This window comes from Eubalaena glacialis, chromosome 5 (assembly GCF_028564815.1).
Source record: "Eubalaena glacialis isolate mEubGla1 chromosome 5, mEubGla1.1.hap2.+ XY, whole genome shotgun sequence".
In the NCBI taxonomy this organism is placed as follows: Eukaryota; Metazoa; Chordata; class Mammalia; order Artiodactyla; family Balaenidae; genus Eubalaena; species Eubalaena glacialis.
The window spans coordinates 94,218,128-94,242,551 of record NC_083720.1 but is presented as its reverse complement, the minus strand read 5'-3'; the positions used below and the strand labels follow the sequence as shown (position 1 = coordinate 94,242,551).

Below are 24,424 nucleotides of genomic sequence, written 5' to 3'. Positions count from 1 at the left end.
AATGCAAGCTCCTTTCCAGAAGCTACAAAGCATTTGACATTGTCTTATGTACTGGTTTACTGTTTTCTCCTCCAGAACGTAAGTTATATGAGGAAGGGACTTTGTCTCATTCATATCCCCAGTGCCTACAAGCGGTATTCAGCACATTATACTCAGTAAATATTCATTGAATGAATTAATACATTTTGCTGTAACAGTAAAGATTTTGGTTCTGATGAACATTATGAGGCCCTTACCTGGCTGCAAAAAAAAAACAACTTTCAAACAAGGGTTTGATCTTCTCTCAGCATAATTTCAAAGTAGTAACTTAAGACTGTAAAATGTGAGCTGTTACTTTTATCTTTTGTAGTAACCTTGGACGATTATTCTTTTCTTTCCAATGTGCTAGAGGTGTAAACTACACTTGAATAAAACTTCAAATAAGGACAAATATGTTTTGTGCTTCAGGATTGCTCCACTGTTGTAGCTCTCAATACATGGAAATAGCCTTTAATGTGAGGGCTGACAAATGGGCACAGGAAAGAACATGTGCAAAAGCAAAGTGAGAAATGAAAAAGCAGGATATATGCCATGATAGCAAATATCTTGGTATGGTTCTAAAATATACTTGACGGGAGCTAAACTAGAGAGTGGTAGAGCACAAAGAGTCTTACCCACATGGCTAAGGGCTCCAAACAGGAGGCAACTGCGATCTCTTTGGCTCCTATCTGCATTTCAGAAAGCTTATTGTGGTGAATATGGAGGATGGCCTGCAGAGGCAGCAACCAACTGGAGGCGCAGAGACCAGTTTAGGAGGCTCCAGAAGCAATCCAGGCAAAGACAGACCAACAAACAAAACCCAAAAAAAACTATAGCTATGTTAGGAAGGTGTCCGTTTGGGCTCCAGGCTGGACTGCGCAGCTTCGAGGCCTTCTTGTGTCTTCTCTACTCCAAGCCAGCCTGAGTGACTGAACTTTGGCAAACTATCACTGATTTTGCAGATGTTTCTTTCTGAAGATCTTTGGTATTCCATTATTTCTGGAAGTATTATTCTTACTCCTGACACATTTTTCCTTATCCTTGTAACATTAGCCTGAAATGTTCACTACGTGGTGTCAAGTTTAGGAAAACTTCACACGGTCTGAGCTGGTCCAGTAATAATCATGTGGTTCTCTGACGGCAGATGCCATCTCAGGATGGCGTGGCAGCGGTGGGATTAGGCAGGGGCGCGGTGCAGTATTCACGGGTGCTCTGTAACACACAGCCATCTCCCCTTTCAAGACATGTGAAGATACTTCTTTCAAAATCTGTGCCCCTTAGTAGACTGCTCAAATTATTCCTGAAGCCAGGAGGCAGATGATATACATAATGCCCCAACTCTTGCTGTCTTGCCTTTAAGAAAGCCTACTTCTTTAAATAGAAATCATTGTGAAGAAAGAACTCCAATGCTCAATTTAGAAACATCCAAACCCTTCTCCAACTTCTGCTTTTGCTCCAATTAGCCCTCTCCAATCTTATGGAATCCTTATTATTAGCTTTAAATGATAAGATTGCTGTTATCACGCAGTTATAGCAAAGTCCTTTTAGTAAGAGAAGGACTCCTCTCACCCTTCCTTCTGCCTCATCTTGTACCAAGACTACTACTCTCAAAATCTAAAAAAGGGAACCATGACCAGGGATTAAGTGAACATAATATCTATTTTTATTACGAAAACATTAAATTTTGACACATTGCTTCATTGCTTTTTAAAAATCTATTATCTGACTTAAACCTATTCAGCAAAAATGCCAATAAATTATATAAACCATAGTTTGGATCTTTTTAAAACTAGGAACATAATATGTTTTATAATAATCAAACAGTAATACTAATTCTGAGCTGTATGAGCTGTTAACTTGTAATTTGTTTTAATGTTTAGCTTAAAAATAAAACCAAAACCAAACACATGCTGATACACTGTTGCAGAAGTTTCTCAGAAACACCATCCTCTTCACTGTGTGCTAATATCCTTCTTCTTCACTGAGGTACAGAATGCAGCCATATCAAGTGTCAAGGCACTCATTCTAAACTGTCCTATCCTACTCATCTTAGGGGTCACATTGGATGGAGGGCTGATGATATATTATCCCCCAGAATAATGCTATCTTGCCTTTAAGTAAATCCATTCCTTTAAAAGGAAATCATTAGCTAAGAACTCCAATACTGAATTTAGAAACAATGATTCCAACACACATTAAATCAATCGTGTTAGTATTTAAAGTCACAAATTCTGAAAAGTAAAAATAGCAGACAAATACAGAACTTATATAAACAACCAATGAACTAAAAGGCAAAGAGCATTGCCACCACATGCCTGAAAATATTATATTTTTGGTGTCTGAAGCTCTTTGCAAATTATATTTTGGGATAGTTCAGTTCGATAAAAGATGTGTGTTCTACATAAAGTTAGGATAACAGGATTATCAACATGGGTGGCGGCTTCATTTTAAAAATACATCAATAGTTGTATTAGTGAATGTCTGCCACTTGGTTTCTAAATCTTTACTTTCTGTGGAGGCAAACCAAAGCACTGTCTTAAGACTCCGTCTTCAAAGTTACAATGTAACCCCTATCATTCCTAGAGATTGTAAAGCTAGATATGACCCTGTTCCTTGCCGTCATCTTCATCTTCATCATCCTCATCATCTTGGTCTCCGGATTCAAGTTCATCCTCTTCTTCAACCTAAAGGGAAAATATACATTTAACATTGAGGATCTGCTCACTTCACATTCAACACATAATGATATCTACTCTGTTGATAAATTCTTTACTCCAGAAATTAAAGTAGATTACAGGCCATCTGATTTCCTTGATTTAATGTTCAAGGCTCCCTGTCATTTTAACATGAGATGAGATACATAGGTTAACCTGCTGCCAGATGGCTACACCTCTCTACACACAAACCTGAATCAACACGGCAAAAGAGGACGACACATTTGGATAGCGAGAGTCTTGTGACCACAGGAGCAATCAAATCAATTCACTTTCTAGGCTCAGAGCCCCAAAGAGAACAGTTAACAAACGCTGGAAACTGCATCTAATCTGTGTCTTAAGTCAATTCACTGAATACCGTAAGAGCAGTGCAGATGATACCACGTTCACGTACCTACGGATCTCTGCCTGTAGTATCGATATATAGGCACAACATTCCCATGTCACAGTACAATATTTAAAAATAGATCATAAAGAAACACAATATAAATCATTTTTGGAAACACGGCAATCTTACTGGATGACCAAGTTCCTTGAGTTTATTCTTTAATGAAAATATTTTCTGATCCTGATCAGCCAACAGCACCAAGAGATCATCTTGTTCTTTCTTAGAGTCTGCAATGTCCACCTCAAGCTTGTTCTTCTCATTTTGTAAAATGGCAATGGTACTGTTAGATGAATCCAGATGCTCTTTAATAGCAGTTCTTTCCTCAGACAGAGCTTTAATTTCATTCTAGGAAAAGAAAGGTGAAGATCACTCATCTAAAATTAGTATTCACTCTCCTAGGGTTTTAACAAATATGTTCCTTCTCTGATAAATTGCTGCGCTTGTCTAGTCTGAAGAATTTGGGGTTAGGGGTTGGAGGAACAGGAGGTTTAAAACACACACACACACACACACACACACACACACTCATTTAGTAACATGAGAATTTATGTTAGGCTATACATCAAAGATGGTTACTGTGAAAAATAGAGTTTAACAACCAAAAATAGTTTTAATTACCTATTCCTCAAAAAATCCTACCATTTCAGATAATCAGAGGAATAAATAAAGACACAAAACATTTTATAGCAGAAGCCTGGTTAGCATCAGAATTAGAATTCAAGTTTAAAAATAAAATTCTATCCAACTTCACACATACAATTAAATGGAAAAGAAAAATAGCTTCAAGTAAAATCAATGGTTTAAAAATAAAATAATTTGACCACAATCCAAAAGGCAAAATCACACATTATCTTCCTTTTTCCATGTTTTAATTCCTACCTTTTATTTTTATTACTGTTACCTCATTCCTTTCTTCATGTTATCTATTTTGATTTCTCTGTCACACAAAAGGCTGGCAGGATTTAATATGCCTATGTTCCTCAGCCTACGGAAAACCTACAGGTGGCTTGTGTATTAGCCAAATCTATACTCCTCGTTTCTTACTGTGGTTAAAGATTGATAAGCAAACTTAACTATTTTTTACTCTTACTAAAATCTATGTTTTTACTTTCAAAGTACATTCATATACATTCTTATTTTATATATTTAATACCACTATTTGAAATGGCATTTAAAAATCTTCATTTGTGGGACTTCCCTGGTGGCACAGTGGTTAAGAATCTGCCTGCCAATGCAGGGGACACGGGTTTGATCCCTAGTCTGGGAAGATCCCACATGCCGCGGAGCAACTAAGCCAGTGTGCCACAACTACTGAGCCTGAGCTCTATAGCCTGCGAGCCACAACTACTGAGCCCATGTGCTGCAACTACTGAGCCCGTGTGCCTAGAGCCCGTGCTCTGCAACAAGAGAAGCCACCGCAATGAGAAGCCTGTGCACTGCAACGAAGAGCAGCCCCCGCTAGCTGCAACTAGAGAAAGCCTGCGCGCAGCAACGAAGACCCAACACAGCCAAAACAAACAAAACAAAACAAAAAACCCTTCACTTGTGCCACCTTTAGTCATCCAAATAGGAATGGACGTATTGTGAGATAAAATTACACTCCATTAACTTTCTTCATAAATCTAAGAATTCGAGAAATTAAGTGAAATAAAATCAAATTTCCTGGAGTTCATTTCATATAATATGCAATGAATAAAAGTTTCACCAAAACCAACCTTTAATTCTTTAGTTTCTTGTAATAATGCTGACAGTCTTCCTTCTACATCAGTAGTTTTTGTAGCTATTACAGTTTCACTCTCTCCTGGTACAGGAACTGATTTTGCCTGAAAGTAGAAATTGGAAAAAAAAATGTTTCTTTACAGTTACAATCAAAACGAGATTCCAAAGATGATTTAATTTCCTAGCTATTTGGAAATTTTCTTTCCAATAACAGAAAGTCTAATTCTTTATGTATTTACCCACAATAAAGTGCTTTCCCTGCATAGATAAGTTGCCCCTTCAGTGGAGCAGGAGGCTGAGTCAGGAGTGGTGTGGCATCAGCTCTCATCAGAGTATGAGGAAGGCTGGGGTAAGCAAATACCTCAAACTGTGGAAGGGGCTTTGGAACTGGCAGAGGCTAAAAGAATTTTGAGGTTCATGTTAGACAAAGCCTAAATTAGCTTGAAGAGACTGTTGATGGAAATATGGACATTAAAGGTGATTCCAGTAAGGGCTCATAAAGCTTTCTATAGAGAAAGCTTCTATGGTCTTAGAGAAAACATATATCATCATGAACAGAATGTTGGTAGAAGTATGGATGTTCCAGGTTTTGGTGAGCTCTCAGAGATGAGGAACATGCTATTGGAAAGTGGAGGAAAGGTGATCCTTGTTATATACAATGTGGCAAAGAACTTAGCTGGATTGTGTTCGAGTGTTGTGAAAAGCAGAACTTGCGAGTGATGAACTACTGAGCTGAGGAAACCTCTAGCCAAAGCACTGAAGGTGTGGCTGGTCTCTCCTTGCCGCTTACAGTGAAATGTGAGAGGACAGAGGTCAACTGAAGGAGGAGCTGTTAAGAAAAGGGAATCAGAGCTTGAAGATTCAGAAGACTCTCAGCCTATCCCTATTGCAATAAATGACAAAGCATGTTCTAGTGAAACATCAAGGGTGTGGCTGGACAGCCATTTGTGAGGCGGTTACTCGTGTGACACGTGGACACAATCAACCATCTCTGTAGAAGCTGTAATAGAGATGTGGTTCCCCAGGAGGGATCCAGGAGGACCCTGCTTGATGGCTTGGAACCCTGTGAATTGCATGGGTCACCAACAAGGTTTGTGACAATTTTATACCAGCAGAAAACCTGCCGGGTTAGACTGAAGGAGACAAAGATGGGGTGAAATATAAAATACCAACAAAATGAACCGTAAGTAACTGATTAAACTGACCTGGTGAGTCTGACTATAATATGGCTGTCCTCATGGCCAAGAAGCCTATGTGACTGGAACTCTGGCTAATGGATAACCTGAATGGAAGGTGCTATCTGACCAATCTGCTTCTTTTCCATAGTGGCTGATAAATAACCTTTTAACCTTGTGTTTACTATCTTTGAGAACAAAACAATAATTAACTTACAAATGCTTCTGTTTTCTGTAACAGCTCTTGCTTTTCTGTCTGTAGTTTGGTGATCTCCGAAGACTGTGAGTTTAACTGAGACTTTAATGTTGCCAGTTCCTAAGAGACAAAAATACTTAAGTTGTAACATTAAATAGCATTAATTTCATCAAGGAAATGTCTATTTACAGGAAAAAATAAAAAATTATTTCCTTTCTTGGACCTTCTCTCTAAAATCACAACTTCCAAGGTTTAAAATTTAAGTGGAAGAACTATTGTTGAACTTGGTGGGTTCAAGATGGAGAATTAAACGTGTAGATTAAACATGTTCACCTCTGCTTCCTTGTGAGATCCAATGTAAAAAATAATAAAGGGAGGGAGGAAGGGAAAGAGAAAGGAAGGTGGGAAGGAGGTAGGGAGAGAGGGACAGAGGAAGGGTGGGCAGGAGGGAGAAACCCACAAGGACAGAGAGTAAGAGAAGAGAAAACAGCAATAAATTGGGGAATTTCAGAAAGCAAATGACAGTGGCAACTGACTCAGCACACGTGAGAGAGCTGAAACGTAGGCTGACCTTTTAGAAAGCCATGCTGCTACCTGACTTACAATGCATAACTACCAAAGGGCCTGGGATGTTTTGGAAAGTGTGAGTAAAAATGGAGTCAAAAACAGCAGGGTTGGTTGAAAGCCGGCTTAGGAATAGACCACCAAATCCCTGTCCTAATCTCATGCATCAGGTAACTTTTCCTTTTCTCCTGGTGGAAGATTAAAGGTATATTATTTGAAAAGGGCAAAATAGGATGGTTTTAGACTAGGGGGCCACCAAACATAGATGAAAGCATTAGACTGCCCTAGCAGTCCAGTGGTTAAGACTCCACCCTCCCAATGCAGGGGGCACAGGTTCGAGCCCTGGTTGGGGAACTAAGATCCTGCATGCCACACAGTGTGGCCAAAAAAAAAAAAAAAAAGGTACTGTAGTGAAAGTGGCAGAATTAATTGAAAGTTTATATATTATAGATGTTGAAATTTCCAAACTTCTTGCTCTCTCCCTCCTCCCCAGAAAAAGTACAGGAAAATAAAGCAATTGTAACAGTGGTTTTCCACTAGGGGCTATCTTCCAACACGATATCTGGCAGTGTCTGGAGATACTGTGGTAAGTAGTGGGATGCTGTCATGTAAAAAGCTTTTTCATTCTCTTAAAACTTTCTATCATGTACATACACGCCTTTTCTTTGATTGCTTTTTTTCGGTTATCAAAATGAGTCATGTAAACATGGAAATTATGAACCTTTCTGGTTTTCTTTTTATACCATATTTTACTACATATTATAAAAAACAAAACTGTCATTTAAAATATATCTTTGGGGCACTTCCCTGCTGGTGCAGTGGGTAAGACTCTGCGATCCCAATGCAGGGGGCCCGGGTTTGATCCCTGGTCAGGGAACTAGATCCCACATGCATGCCACAACTAAGGAGCCCACGTGCCACAACTAAGGAGCCCATGTGCCGCAACGACGGAGCCCGTGTGCCACACTAAGACCTGGCACAACCAAATAAATAAATAAATAAATAAATAAAATTTAAAATATATCTTTGGGAAACACAAAAAGTAAAAATTTTTACTTGGGATTTACAAACTAAGGGTATATATTAATAACTTAATTCCCTTTAATTTTAATATAGTTCTAGAATTAATAAAATCAAAATAGATATTACTCTTCCTCACAAGAATAAAACATTATGGACACATATTGGAGAGTTGTAAATCGTTAATGACAAATTATTATTATTATTTTAAAATAATATAATTTAAGTAGATTGTAGAATCTACTCTGGGGTACAAAGACACTATCAAAATAAGACATTTTGTTTCTCTCTGTCCAGTCATTCCCATCAGATCAGACATGTCAGTGGGTGAGGACCAGCTGGCTACTGGAGGGAGAAGGAAGTTAGTCCTAGCTTGGCCAGGCTGTTCACTTCTTTCTTTAGTATCACTTTTTTTTTAAAAGAAACATATATTCCTTTTATAAGAAAGGAAGGAAGGAGGGGAGGATGGAAGGAAGAAAAGGCTTATTTGCTTTTCTAAACAATATAAATTACTATAGCAGAAAAAGTTTATTTTGCTTTTTAGCTAGAGTCATCTAATTGAGATATACACAAGTTTACTTCCTGTTTTTCCCTTTTCCAATTCTAAAAACCAACATTTTTCTGGATAGAATGACTTAAATGCCCAATACATTTAATCAACCAGTTATCGTGAAAATTAGGCATAAGACTTTATATCTTCATATTTGTGGCTTACAAATATATTTAAAGTTTCCTTAATTGTTAGTATACTGATAATCTATAAATAATCTGGGTAAGATGCTGAGATCTGTTAAAAAGAACATCACTGAAAAATAAAAACACAATATAAAGCAAAATACCATTACTGTATAATTAAAACAGTTTCTGGATTTTCAAATGGCTGTCTTCACTATCAAATTTTGCTTACACCTGACAAAGCAGTTCTAGATTAATGGAACTGCAGTGCTGTTATGCTATTATAATTAAAACAAGACAAAACAGAGCTTGGATCAAGCTGAAAAATGACCTGTTTTAATTCTGCAATTTGTTCAGAATCTCTTGCTGAAGCTGTTGCTGAAGACTGTTCATTTGTGCCAGGTGATGGTTGGGACGATTTCTACAAAGAGCATAGAAATAAACTATGAAATAAATTCAGTTTAAAGAGACAGAAAAAAACCAAAACTGTACACATATAAGCTATGTCTGGTATACGTTTACCAAAAAATTTCACCTTGACATTTTAAATTTTATACCCAAAATAACATTTCAACATAGCACATATTGTCTACAAATTTTCCATGGCTAATAAATTTATACTCATACCAAGTAATTTATTAAATCTAGGCACTTAACTGAGGTCATACGAAGAAAAAGCATAAAAGCAGGTATTTATTGAGTGATTTCCATGTATTAAAAGAACCTTATACAGGGCTTCTCTGGTGGCACAATGGTTAAGAATCTGCCTGCCAATGCAGGGGACATGGGTTCGAGCCCTGGTCTGGGAAGATCCCACATGCCGCGGAGCAACTCAGCCCGTGCGCCACAACTACTGATCCTGCACTCTAAAGTCCACGAGCCACAACTACTGAGCCCGTGTGCCACAACTACTGAAGCCCATGCGCCTAGAGCCCGTGCTCCGCGACAAGAGAAGCCACTGCAATGAGAAGCCCGCGCACCACAGCGAAGAGTAGCCCCTGCTCGCCGCAACCAGAGAAAGCCTGCGCACAGCAACGAAGACCCAACGCAGCCGAAAGTAAAAAAATAGAAATTTTTAAAGAAATTAATAAAATCTACCTTTAAAAAAAAATCAGTAAAAGAGCTTTTAACAGAGCATCTCATTTAATTCTCACAGCAATGAGACAGATATCACCACCACCGTTTTATAGCTCAGGAAACAAGTTTAAAGAGGTTAACTAAGTTGCTCAAATTCAGTTAGCTAGGAAGCACTGAAGCTTTAGACAGTCTGACACCAGAGCTCATATTCTAAAACCTTAATATGATACTGTAGCTTAAGGAATCCAGAAAAATAAACAAGCTGGATAATGAGAATTATTCTTGACTTCCTGTTTAAAAAATGTCAACATTCACTTACCAAATTTTCAATGAAAGAGTCCTTTTCAGCCAGTTGGCTTTGTAAAAGTTCCTGATTACTTTTTAATTCTTCTATCTCTTCTCGCAACCTACCAACTTCTTCTGGCTGAATACCATTCATCTGAGCCCCATCACTGTAAGAACCTTGATGCTGATTGTCTTTTCCTATTAGACAGGCATAAAATTTGAAAAGCCAGCACGAAACTTTTCATTTTCTGAATTGACGATTCAAGTATAAAATAAATACATACTTTCCTTAATAATTACTTTGGTAGGATTTTTGTAAGCACATTTCATCTTTGCAAAATAGTGTTTTGTTTTGTTTTGTTTTTTTTCCAGCCACGCCGTAGGTGCGGCATGTAGGATTTTAGTTCCCTGACCAGGGATCTCAATGCCCCCTACATTGGGAGCATGGAGTCTTAACCACTGGACCGCCAGGGAAGTTCCGAAAAATAGTGTATTGATAAAAATAATGAACTGATATTTTCAGGGTTTCTGGGAAGAAAAACAGCATAGTCTTAAGACTAAACTGCATGGTTTAGTGATCTAAGATTAAGAATTACAGTAGTTTACCTATTGCACTGTTGGTGGGAATGTAAATTGATACAGCCACTATGGATAACAGTATGGAGGTTCCTTAAAAAACTAAAAATAGAACTACCATACGACCCAGCAATCCCACTACTGGGCATATACCCTGAGACAACCATAATTCAAAAAGTCATGTACCAAAATGTTCACTGCAGCTCTATTTACAATAACCAGGACATGGAAGCAACCTAAGTGTCCATCAACAGATGAATGGATGAAGAAGATGTGGCACATATATACAATGGAATATTACTCAGCCATAAAAAGAAACAAAATTGAGTTATTTGTAGTGAGGTGGATGGACCTAGAGTCTGTCATACAGAGTGAAGTAAGTCAGAAAGAGAAAAAGAAATACCGTATGCTAACACATATATATGGAATCTAAAAAAGGTCATGAAGAACCTAGGGGCAAGACAGGAATAAAGACACAGACCTACTAGAGAATGGATTTGAGGATATGGGGAGGGGGAAGGGTAAACTGGGACAAAGTGAGAGAGTGGCATGGACATATATACACTACCAAATGTAAAATAGATAGCTAGTGGGAAGCAGCCGCATAGCACAGGGAGATCAGCTCAGTGCTTTGTGACCACCTAGAGGGGTGGTATAGGGAGGGTGGGAGGGAGGGAGACGCAAGAGGGAAGAGATATGGGGATATATGTATATGTATAACTGATTCACTTTGTTATAAAGCAGAAACTAACACACCATTGTAAAGCAGTTATACTCCAATAAAGACTTTTAAAAAAAAAAAAGAATTACAGTAGTTGAAATTCCAATTCTGTCAATTAATATAAGGGAAAATAAAATCCTTTAAAAATTCTTCACAGGGCACTTCCCTGGTGGTCCAGGGGCTAATACCCTGCGCTCCCATTGCAGGGGGCCCAGGTTCGACCCCTGGTCAGGGAACTAGATCCCACATGTCACAACTAAGAGTTCGCATGCCGCAGCTAAAGATCCCACATGCAGCAACTAAGACCCGGTGCGGCCAAATAAATAAATAAATATTTTTTTAAAAACTTCACAAAGGAATAGCTTTCTATATGGACTAAAAGAACTGACAAATTACTGTCATAAATAGAGGAAGTAAAAGATATTTTCTTCTGAAAATTTTGGTCACCTTCATATAAATAAAATTAACTATATTTCTAAGTAGCTAGCATTCCAATCATAAGCAGTATAGAATGAGACTATTTACAAGCATTTGAGCTCCTAGCATGTGCCAGGCACTGAACTAGAATTTTATATATATTATTTCATTTAATTCTCAGATGACACAGGTGCTACTATCAGCTCCGTTTTGCAGATAAGAAAATGGAAAGGTTAGACCAGTCAACTGGCTGGCTCAACTGGCTAGACATTAGAATCACCTGGGGAGCTTGAAATTAATCATCACTGATGCCTGGACCCAACCCCCAACTAATTAAATTAGAAACCTCAGTGGGGTTTCAGTATTGGTATTAAAAAAATAAAAATCTCAGGGGATCTTAATGTATAGGTAGCTAAGGTTGAGAATCAGTGGATCAGATAATCAAACACAGAGCAGAGAGCTTGGACTTCAAACTCTGACTTACACGTCTGTCACAGTGATTAATTTAAGGTTACAGAAAGACCAGTCCACAAGGATAATCTGTCTGACTTTGTCCAGCTCCTGGGGACACTACAGCAGGAATGGCTAGTTACACTTACCTAGCTGTACTTTAAGAAGATTATACTGATCCTTGTGTTGCTGAATCTGAGATACTTGCTGTGTGACTGCTGTCTGGAGCTGTTCGTTTTGACATTTTAACGTAGAAATCTGCTGCTTCAATTCCTCAAGTTGCAGATCCTGTGAACCAAAACATAATTGAAGTGTTTTAAATTCAGACTAGTTAGCATTAAGAGGATGAACAAATTAAAAATTAGAGATTATTTTGGGTGAGGATGTTAAACTACTCAATATTTCCAAAAGCATTCAATAATTAAGCAATAACACATTAATATATGCACCAAGGCCAATTAACATGCAGCAGAACTGTAAGATTTCAAGGCCCCATTATATGGCACAGTCTGCAATCTCACTGTAATTTTGGTTTGGGGGTGGGGGGAGGTCAGTTTTAAAAACTTCATTTTATGGTCCATCAAACTATTTAAGATATTTATACCAAATTATTTAAGAAGCTTAGTATATGTATATATATGTATGTACCTCTGTTACTTTTAACATTAAAAGACAATCATATAACAGAACATTTAGAATTCTGAAAAAAAGAGGTTTCATCTCTTATCACCCTAGTGTAACTAGTTAGAATTTGATCTGTCTTCATTTTCTTCTAATTCTTTCCAACCCAGGTTTTTTAAACTTGTCATAATCCGTCCACATACATTTTGTAACCTTTAATTTGCTTACTATTCAATCAAAATTTCCCAATATTAATCAGTAGATGCAATGTAATTTATACTCAAAAGCAACATTGAGGTTGCTCTCCATTTTTCTAAATGATAATATCATTACAATAAATATTTTAGTCCATATAACTGTTCTCCTGAATTTTGGAGAATTTCCTTAGGATGCATTATCAAATGTAATTCAAAGTTTATATAAACATTTTACAGCTCTCAATGCTTGTTGCCTAATTGCCAAATGGCATTCTAAGTGATGAGAATATTTAAAATTAACATTTCTAAAGAAAAGTGATTATAGTAATTGTGTCAAATCACTCTTTTCTTCTTCCAAATCAACCATATTTATCAGCTCCAAGTGCAGGCTATAATATCACATTCCAAGTATTTACTTCCCATTGCTCTAAAAATTACATTTTACCATCTGGAAATGACTCCAAATTTGCACTAAGACAGATGAAAAATCCTAATAACCATGGGTAGTGTAATGATTCAAATTTGGATCATTCAAAGATGATTCTAATTTACTAATTTGCTTATAAACTGAAAAGCTCAGACTGAACGCTAAATACAACACTAGTATATTTTTATTCTTTCTGAGAATTTCATTCTCAACAATACAGATTGTGGGGAAGAGAAGAATACATAGGCAGCTCTCATTTAGAAGGCTCTACACAAAAGCTCTTACTAGCCACACCTGCCTCAAGCTGTCACAATCAGCAGGGGGTGGAGGGCAGTGCAGGGAAGGGGTAGCAGCCTGCCCCACATGAGATGCCCCCGTGTACTGTTTTCATGACTCTGGAATTTTAACACCATAATACTGCAGCACTTTCTAGGATTCCATTCCAATAAAGGTATATATATACCACAGTGAGGAATTAAATGAGAGAAGAAAACCAAGAAACATCCTGAAGGAACGTAATGGAAGGTTTAAGGTGCTCAGCACTACGCAAGTGTGGGGTTCATCGGTATCCTGCAAAGAAAATGTCAGCTGATGATTTTGAAAATGTAGTTTCAACTTAACTCATCATGACGCACTCTAGTAAATCAGCTCCCTCTTGTTCTATCTAATTTAACATCATCTATTCGGGTGCGCAAGACAGAGATCTAAGGATTGTATCTGACCCTTTCTACTCCCTCGTCCCCACGTCCGATCACTACCAAGTCCTGTCAGTTTTATCTTCTTTGGTTTCCACATTTCTCAGGACCGTCCCCTCTACACCACACAGTGTGAGTTTTAGAGTCCCAGTAACACACATGTATTTGAATTCTGTTCCACCAAGCACTGAGTGACCTTGGACAAGTTTAAATTCTCTAAGTCTCAGATTCCTCAATTATTCTGAACTGCAGATGTCAGCTACTTTGCAGGGATGTTGTGAAAAGTAAATGAGATGGTGTTTAACTGCATTCGGTGAGCACCTAGAACACAGTACACAAAACAGCAGCCGCTATCATCATCGTCAACCGTCAGTTTCCCAATTTCCACCCACCACCACCACCTCCTCCTTGGGCTCCCTCCCTCTAGCCTTGCCTCTCAAATTCTCCTTCATACAGCCAACGAGTGTTCTGTGTCCATGCCAATAACACCTCTCGTCCCTCTCTCTGCTTCTGCCTAGCTTACTCATAGTTATCCTTTTAGGACTCAGCTTCTCTGTATTCTCCAAGCTCCTGCTCCTACCTAGCTAAATTAGGTGCCTCTCAATGCTGCCACATACCTTCGATCATCTTTACCACTAGACTTGCTTAGCACATACTAAGCTCTCAGTTTGTTGAATACTCAGATGCTTTTGAATTGTTTAGGAAAACGATGAGTTTTACTTTGTGTATCCTCTTGCATTTGTAAATGCCGAGAGAAATTCCTCCCTAAAGTAGAGAAGTATCTATACTTTTAGTATAACAGAGATTGTATATAATTTCAGTACGTACTTGCTCTCGAATCATATTTTTGTAGTGAGTCACAATACTGTCATGCTGCTCTAGTGTTTTCTTCACCTCTTCTTCTTTTTTATCTTCTTCACTGGACTTATAAATAGCCTTAGTTATCACACCTGTAAAAGAAGACTTATTTAAAATACTGTTTTATTATTAAGACTTAGTCAGTAAAAACATATGGCCTAACTGCATGAGAGATAAGAAATCATCTTTCCAATCTTACTGAATGCCAAAAGTCCTTAAATGGGCCACAGACCAAGAGCTAGGAAAAAAAATACTTTTAGGCTTATCATATAATCTGCATGTACCCAGAATATACATATACAATATAATCCTAGGTACTACTTTCTAATGAATATCAAGATAAACTTTGTTGTCTTACCTTCAAGTTCTTTTACCAGCTTTGTAAACTCATGATCAAATATCATGTATTCTGGACTGGGGAAGTTTGGCTGGGGTTTCTGAGATGCTCTGGAATACAACTCATGTTTGCTAATAAATCCTAGTTTCTCTATGAAATTCTCTTTGCCAATCCTCTTCTCTATCAGTTGTTTTAGTTTCTCTCTACAGAGATAAGCATATTGAGATGCTTAAAAAAAAAGTCATAACAAAACATAAAAGCTTGGTCTACATTACACTTTGGCAGAAAAAATTTATCATTATCTCTTGATGACATTAGCAAGTCATTTTCCCCTGGCATTTTCCCCTTACTTACTTCATATAGCTCTCAAGTGAGTTATCATTGAAGTAAATCGAAATGCCCAACAGAAGAGCACATAAGCCTTGGACCAACTGTTCTTCCTCTCCAAGATTTTCTGCAATTTGTCCTGTAAGCTGAAATCTTTGTTAAGAAAACTAATGGTTCATAATATCCAGAGTACTTTGTTTTACAATTTGAATTTGACATGTATTTCATGTTAAGAGTTTCTACAAAAATTTCTATACACAGTCTGAGCAAACATAAAACAATGGTACATGTATACACACACACACACACACACACACACACAGCTTAAGTAAGCATTGGTGTCACCTTAACAGTTTAAAAAGTTGCAACATAGATAAAGAGGATTCAAATATTTCGGGCATGGAGCTAACTCTAATTGAGAAGAAGAAATAGAAAAGATAAAAAAGGTAAATACTTACATGTATCTTACTAAAACATAAAGGATACAAAGGGAACATTGGCTGAATTGTGAAGAAAATGTGTTACTGCAATGGGGCAGTTGCTAAGCCAGGTACAAAGCAACATTAGTAATCCAACTCTTGTCTGTATTTTGCTTCCCTGCAATAAACAAGGTGGCAGAAATCTTGTTTTATTTTTTTCAGACTTAAAGTTGCCCTAAGATCCCTCCCCATCTGCATAAAAAGATATTTAACATCTTATAAAAGATGTGTCAGGAATCTAGATTTTAAAAATTGAACAAGAGAATGCATTCTTGTGTACTCTCTGGGCTGCACTTCCCAAAATAAACAGAGAGCAGAAATTAGACTTGATCCACGCTCATAAGCATACACCAGGTTATCTAAAATACTATTAATGGAAAATCTGATATGCTAAGGAAGAAAATATATGATGTGGATGCTTAAGAAATTTTATCAATCCTAAAACACTTTACAAAAACATAAATTTGCTGGCAAATTTATGATGTTTCAACAGGAATTTTAAAAACAATTTTCTCATAAAGGGACAAATTCTATCTCCTTCAAAAAACATCAAGAAAAATACAAAGAAATAATCTCCTGAATTATTTAGTCAAATTTCATTAACGAATATATTTCTCTAACAAGAAAATAAATAAACCATGTTACAAACCCCCTGAGAAACGCCAAATAATGAGAAATCACAAACTTAATGAAGGAGAAAAAGATTTATTTAAATTAGCTAAGTGCCTCAAACCACTAACTATACTGCTGCCAAGTATGTTAAACAATACTGAAAACTAGCATGTCCATCAACATTACAGTTTCCTAAATTTTAATATAACACATTTGTATCTCTTATATGAGATATTCTCTTAGCTCATAATATTGCCATTGCCCACATTATATTACATAACCTGTACTTTTGTTTAAGAAAAACAAAACTTGCTTGAAACAAAATAATGGAAATTAGCACAGTAATGCATCGCTCTGGGAGTAATTTCAGAAAATATCCAAAATGCAATTATTCAAAAATCTAGACAAGGAATGGATTTAAAGTAACCATTACTGTGTTTTGAAAAATTTCTATCACTCAGCCAGACAGTTCTAATTTCATGAACCTTGATGTCAGCATCTTGGCCTTTCCATAATCTTTTTTCAAGTATATTTAATATTTAATTAAACAAATTCAAATCAGACCTCTTCAAATGATTTGCCAAGTAAGCATTAATCAGCATGAATTTAGTTTTTACATAAGGCATTATTTTTACTTTTTCCTTGCCTTTATGTCATTACTGTCCACAATATATTTTCATGTTTCCCAAGTACAGTGAAGTTTAAAAATATACAGTTATTCTCAACTGACTATGTGCCACAGAGAATTTACAACTAATTACTCAAGTTATAAATGTGAATGTTTTGTTGATTTCCCCTGGTTATTCATAAAAAGTTTATTACTGGAATACCATTTGCAGGTACCAAATATACCGACATTGTATATACAAGGGCATTCTATCAAATCACTGGCTGATGTCTGAGTAAACAATAATGGAATCAGATTCAATTTTGAAAAGTAGGTCCTTTGGGGTCTAACTGAAGGTTAAGAAGAGCACAGTCAAACATAACTAGTTAGAACCACGTAGAAGATAGAATGGAACACCCTGTTTACTACAGCAACAAAAGAAGATAAGTACTCAGGAATGAGCCTAATCAAAACTGTATAAAACCTAAATGAGGAAAGTTTAAAAACACTTCTAAAGAGCACAAAAGCAGACACAAATCAACAGAAAGACACATGTTCTTAGAGAGAACGACTCAAGATCATGAAGATACTGACTCTGCATTAATTTGTAAAATTAATATGATCCAAATAAAAATATCAACAGGTTTTCTTTTTTTTTTCTGGAATGAAACAACCTGGTTTTCAAGTTCAAATGGAAAAATAAACAAGCAAGAATAACTAGAGAAACTGTAAAAAAATGAAAGAGAGCAATGAGGTGATACTACTTCATGAACAGACAGAAATCAAGGAGCAGAACGGAAAGTCCAGGAATGATCCAGCTACAAATGGAAATTTAGTATGTGAAAAAGACAGAATATAACTATCAGTGGTCACAGACAGACTTCAAAGATGTTGGCAAAACTAGAGAGCAGTTTAAAAGAGCAGAGGATCCATATCTCACACAATTCAGAGAAAAAGAGAACAAAAATTTAAATGCAAAAATGAAATCAGAAAGTATGAGATGCAAATACTGGCAAATTCCTTAACATCTTGAAGTGGCGAAAGCCTAAGTATGACTTAAAATGTAGAAGCGATAAAATAAAAGTCTGATACCAAAAAAAAAAAAATAAAAAAATCCAAAACAAAACACCAAGATCCTATCAGGAAAAATATATTTGTAACTTATCACAGACAAGGGTTAAGTTCCTTAATATGAGTTCCTATAAAGAAGAAATGATTAACAACCCGATAGAAAAATGGGCAGATGATAAAAGAGTTTAATGAAAAAACCTTCAAATGATGCATAAATATATAGAAGACTATTCAGCCTTTTAGTAAGAAAAATATAAATTAAAACTCATTGAGATAACATTTTCCACCTATCAGCAGACTGGCACAAGTACAAGTGTGACAACACACTGTTGGGAGGCTGTGGGGGAAGAGAGCACCTAGCACACCATAATCTTACTTTACTTTGCAAGGAGAAGTGCAAGATTCTATTCAGTGAAACAAAACAAAACACCAAGGTGCAGATCAGGGCATATACAGAAAAAACACTTCCAGATGTAGAAGAAAAGAGTAATAGGAGGCAGGTAACTAGGACAGGGTTGGGGCCAAGACTTCGTGTATCATTTTGATTTCTAAACCATGTATTTACCCATGTCAAATTTAAAGGACTAAAGTTTTAATTCTAAGAGTGGCAGTATGGTGTCAGTGAAAACGACATTTGGTTGGAAATTAGAAGAACCAAATCTTCTACTGCCTTACCTTGGACAAGTTCAATACGCTACATGGGCCTCAACTTCTTCATTTAGTAAACAGAGGTGGTTGGATTAAATGATCTCAAAGAGGTTAAGAGGATAGGCTCTGAAGCCAGGATACCAGGATTCATATCCTGGTTCTAAAACTCAACAGCCATGAAACCTCAGGCAACTTACTTAACTTCTCTTCCTCATCCTTAAACAGGGGTAAGAGTTAATACCTATCTCATGGATTATAAATGGGTTAATACACATAAAGAACTTAGAGAACAGTGCACGGTACACAGTGAGTGCTCTACAAATGTTATAAACTATTACCATCATATCTAACTCTGTGACTCTACGACTCTCTACCTACTAGCATATTAATAGCAGAACTAATGCCTCCAATTTAAAATAGATGGCGGAAGTTTGAACTGGGAAAAGAAAAAAACGATACAATTGCTGGGATAATTTTTTTTTAAACATCAGTGAAATGCAGGCAAGTCCTTGCTTTGCTGAGTTAACAGAAATCCATGCATACTGTAAACGTGCAAAGTGAGGACTTCGTAATAATGGTCTTTTGTGCAGACTACGTTATTCTGATGTTCATCAAACCATGATTTATAACAGGGAAAAATGGGAGATAATTAAATGTGCAAATGGTTAACTAACTTAGGGTATATCTACTTAGTGAAATATATACTGTGCAACCATATAAAGTGATGTTGATTTAGTGTTTAATAACACGGAAAATACTTGTAAGAAAAAATGCAGAATACAAAATAGAATCTAATGTATGATCACTGCTATGTAAATAAACAGTATAGGGGAAAAAAAAGCCTGAAATTTTACCAGTAGTTACCTTTGGGTAGTAGAATGAGGGACATTATTCTCTTTCTACTTTCTATTTTTCGAAATTTTCCAAAATGAAAAGAAAAATAAACTATTAGAGAGTGCAAAAATGTTACAGTATTTGTCCAGTATACTATCATAAAATGTTGATAATAATATAAATCGAACAAAACCCTGATCAAGCTGCTCTATCCCTCCAAACAAGTAAAATTAGAAATTGAGCAATAAAAGCTATCAAAACATTCTATTTCAGAGATCTCTCACTTTCTGATGGATTCCTTACAATATAAACAGCTAAACCAGCTAAAAGAATGCCACACTTGGGAATTCCCTGGCGGTCCAGTGGATAGGACTCCACGCTTCCACTGCAGGGGGCGCAGGTTCGATCCCTGGTTGGGGAACTAAGATCTCACAAGCCATGCAGCGCGAACAAAAAAAAAAGAAAAAAAGGAAAAGAATGCCACACCTCACTTTCTGACTAAAACTATTCATTTTGTTTATGTGTTACACAAACACATTTGTTTGCATGTTTGTTTACAGGTTTAAGTCAAGAAAAAGTACCTATCTCTTCTCAGCCCCCTAGAGTTTGTGAACCGCTGACAAAACCAAAGATTCTACAGGATGGAAGAGAACCACAGACAAAATAAACGAAACTGAAATCACCTTTAACATAAGCTACTATGTTGCCCCAATTATATTTTCTAAATAAAAATCCCTCATACTCCTACTCTGTGGATTTCAAGTTTAGTATTTTTGCATTGTTCATTTAAAAAATATGAAAAGCTAACAGTTTAAACTTCCAGTGTTTAAGTATTAAAATGAGGTTCTAGAATATTATGATCAGATTCACTTTTTAGTGGTGGCCTCTGAGGACACAGAATTAAAAGGAAAGGGACATGATGGAACTTTTTGGGTTTCTGAATACTATGCTCTATATCTTGTTTTGGGTGGTGGTTACAGAAGTATATTCAACCATCAAAAATCATCAGATTGAACACTTAAGGTCTGTGCATTTTACTGTATATAAATTATACCTCCAAAAATTTCCCTTTTAAATGAATGACATGTATACTTATAAAGTACATTACCTAATATAAAAAATTCTGCCAGCTAAAGCTGCCAAATATGTGTGTGTGAGTTATTAACATGTGTTAAATCATGCTCATACACAAAGATACAATTCCTAATAGGACCTCAGTTACTACTATCCACACTGCATAATTGAACACAAATTATGAACACAAATTCCAAGTATGGAATTAAGGCACATGCCATTTTTGCCAAATACTCCAAAAAACAAATCAAAACCAAACACAAATCACACTCTCCCCCAACACGCATTAAAAACTAATCCCCAGTGGTAGTGTAGCATATGTGTTACATCCAGAATAACTCAAGATATTTAAACTCTTTCAAATTACAAAATTATACTTACTATTGTATATTTTCAATAACCTAAGTAATATAAAAGTCATCACATTCTTTCATATACTGATTAAAGCCAAAATGCTTAATCCTAAATTTTACTACCTTTGAAATGGTTTCATTGGAAATAAAGAAGCAAGCTTGGGTGAAAAATCACACCAAAAACCCAAAACCAAGGAATTCCAGAAAGTGCAAGCATCCCCAGAAGAAGCACAAGTATAGCTTCAGATTCTCATTCCCATAGTCCTTAATAACACCACTACAATACCCCACGCAGAAAAACTGGAGCGCCACGATAGAGATTAACTTGCTGACACATACAAGTGTGAGTAGAATATAACTTCAAACAAGCAGTTAAAAAAACCAATCAGCAAAACCCAAGACAAAGAAAAAGGCTTGCTGTAGGAGGAAAATGCCTAAGCCCAAACAAGTAATACATACCCGTCGGTCGATCTTATCACCCTGCAAATTATACATTAAAAATTATTCACAAATATTACTGCTTTAGAAAAATGTAAATCTAGAAAAATCCCTCAAATACAGTCTCTAGAAACCCAGGCCAATAATTTGGGACAGGATAGTTCTAATCTTTTATTATATAACAATGTATATACATTTTAGAGGGGAATGGATAATTTTATAGCATTGTCATTACTTAGACTGGTAACACACCACTATCTTGAGGATTTCTCATTATGCATTAATTGTAAATGTAATGTTAGAGTGAAGTATGTGGTGATGACTGTTGGACAGTTAATTTCTGTTTGGCTCAAGAAAAGCTGTTACACACTACTATATATAAAATAGATAACTAATAAGGACCTACTGTATAGCACAGGGAACTCTACTCAATACTCTGTAATGACCTATATGGGAAAAGAATCTAATAAAGAATGGATACATGTATAACTGATTCACTTTGCTGTACATGTGAAACTAACACAACATTATAAATCAACTATACTCCAATAAAAAATTAAGGAAAAAAAAGAGAAATGAATAGCTGTTTCCACACACAGCAACAAGAGAATGACAAGTATTAAATAAGTAAGGATATGAATGTTTTGGGGTACTTTTAAAAAATCACTAAGAGACAAATGACAAAGATAAAATAGGCTTTCAATCAAAGTAAACCTATTCTAAGCAACAAAGGAAGCAACAAAGGAAGTGTTCAACTCCCATTTCAGTGCAGTTAATTTTCAAGGTTTCGTTTATAACTTCATTTGGATAGCACTGATGGCCTCTAAAAGCTCACAATAAAACAATTCAACAAGTGTGGCAAAATTAAAAATTAAGAAGGACTCTGCATATCAGGGGGAAGGGATAGGATAATACCAGTGGATAGACCAATTTTAGACTTATGTACATTTTTACTCTCCTTGAGAGACTCTGAATGTCTATGACTTTACAGTTTTGCTAAAGTATGAACCTGAATTGTTTAACAGCAAGGCTGGCACGTGTGGGCAAATCATCTAATAATAGTAAGGGACATTCCTAAATGCCTTAGCATCCACATTTCAATGAAGCTTCGCTGTTTTCATTAGGAGTCTAAAGGAATGCAAACATTTTAAGTTGTTTACCTACATCTTACTAGGTAAATTATACGCCTTGGCATTTTGAGGATTTGAGAGCTCACAGACATCAGGGGGTTTACTGTTTAACTATATAAGCATTGGAGTGGTATTTTATTTTTGTTTTCTGAAAGGAAGATCAATTGCTCTGGGAAGAGAAAGAGCGAGGTGCACAGCTATGAACCACTCTATTCTATTCCCTCTCATAAATGACCCGAATTCAGCTATTAAGCAGAAACAGAAAATGATATGCAAGAATTGTGTGGATGATATAAAAAGAAAACAAATCCAAAAAAACCACCTTTCTGTCCAGAACATGTGTTCCCATTATGATGCAGACCTTATTCACAATTTGACAAAACCATTCTTATAAGAATATTTATTGCGTTCTCTCCACAAAACCGTTTCTGGTGACAATGAGCTAATGAGCAGTCCTTGCCTCTCTCCTTTTTCATCTACATCTACTAAGGACATCCTTAAATCCCTGTATCACTGACATCAAAGTGAAACTTTCTCCCCCCGCCCCCCACCCCACACTTAGAGCAGTTTTGCTGGCTACTTTACCTGTGAAAGGATGTTGGTGCACTGTTGCAATAAAGAAACTGGAGGGTTGCCAATACTTGTAGCAAGTTGAACCCTGAGCAATTGTTCTTTCTGGGTAGCATTTTCTTGCAAAGCATGGGCAAGGGCCACAGCAGCACACCAGTTTGAAAGTGAATCAGTAGAAAATAAACCTCCGCATAACAACTGACCAGCTGAGACTGAATTACCTGTTGCTACAAAGATGGCAGGCAGATAATAAGGTAAAAATTAATTATGTTGCTTTCCAAACACACAAAAATAGTATGAAATGCTACTTAAAAATTCGTTAATTAGTAGTATTAAGTAACACTTTCAAAAGTCTGTTTTTTCAAAAACAAATGGAAAGATGACAAAAAAGTACTTAGGAAGAAAAGTTGCAGAACAAAGAAATATTAGAATACTTTAGGCATCAAACCGATGATGGTAATACTCCAGAAATTATTACCTTAATTAAAAACTACATTTCTAAAACAAATTCAAGGAAATGCAATATTTTAAATATTCTATTACATTCTAATATTCTACATTTAAATATCTACTACACACTTATGATATATTTTACCATTAAAAGCTTAAAAGACAATTACTTACTTTAAAACTGTAATTAGAATTAAATTATTTACGGGACTTCCCTGGTGGCGCAGTGGATAGGACTCTGCGCTCCCAGCGCAGGGGGCCTGGGTTCGATCCCTGGTCAGGGAACTAGATCCCACATGCATGCTGCAACTAAGGAGCCTGACTGCCGCAACTAAGACCTGGTGCAACCAAATAAATATTAAAAAAAAAAAGAATTAAATTATTTACCATCAATAGTGGAAGGTAGAAGTGTTGACACAATTTCTCCTTGTCCTTTCTGATTTTTATATAAGAAACACTGGAAACAGTAGAGAACAGCACAGCGCAATACAAATGGCTGCCTTTCGTTAACCATGGACATAAGAAGTACTACAATGGCTGGTCTGTTGCATTTAAAAAGAAAAGAACAAAAAGAAACATTGCAATCCAGGTACACAAATCAATAACTAGTCATTTTTATTGACTGAAAAACCATAGCCAGAACACAAGCGAGTAACTATTTTCATCTCCATTTCACAGAAAAGATAACTGCAGCTGTGAGA

General features: G+C 36.4%; 1 protein-coding gene across 4 annotated transcripts in view; it reads right to left on the bottom strand.

The window, feature by feature from the left end:
- The window catches only part of USO1 (USO1 vesicle transport factor), a 96,100-nt gene that overhangs the window by 5,667 nt on the left and 66,009 nt on the right, over positions 1–24,424 (bottom strand). For 2 of the 4 annotated variants that reach the window (XR_009701112.1, XR_009701113.1), the window contains exons 12-25: positions 24,111–24,265; positions 23,289–23,500; positions 21,595–21,615; positions 15,944–16,054; positions 15,485–15,603; positions 15,152–15,333; positions 14,764–14,885; positions 12,145–12,283; positions 9,866–10,029; positions 8,801–8,890; positions 6,232–6,330; positions 4,836–4,943; positions 3,250–3,465; positions 654–2,702 (exon numbers count right to left, since the gene is read on the bottom strand). Coding sequence is in view for 1 of the 4 variants with exons in the window: in XM_061192381.1 (XP_061048364.1) it covers positions 2,613–2,702; positions 3,250–3,465; positions 4,836–4,943; positions 6,232–6,330; positions 8,801–8,890; positions 9,866–10,029; positions 12,145–12,283; positions 14,764–14,885; positions 15,152–15,333; positions 15,485–15,603; positions 15,944–16,054; positions 21,595–21,615; positions 23,289–23,500; positions 24,111–24,265 (1,828 nt within the window). In the remaining 3 variants the exon portion in view is untranslated. Of the gene's footprint in view, positions 1–362; positions 2,703–3,249; positions 3,466–4,835; positions 4,944–6,231; positions 6,331–8,800; positions 8,891–9,865; positions 10,030–12,144; positions 12,284–14,763; positions 14,886–15,151; positions 15,334–15,484; positions 15,604–15,943; positions 16,055–21,594; positions 21,616–23,288; positions 23,501–24,110; positions 24,266–24,424 lie in introns of those variants that run through there. The other 2 variants (XM_061192381.1, XR_009701114.1) reach the window with 2 other exon arrangements.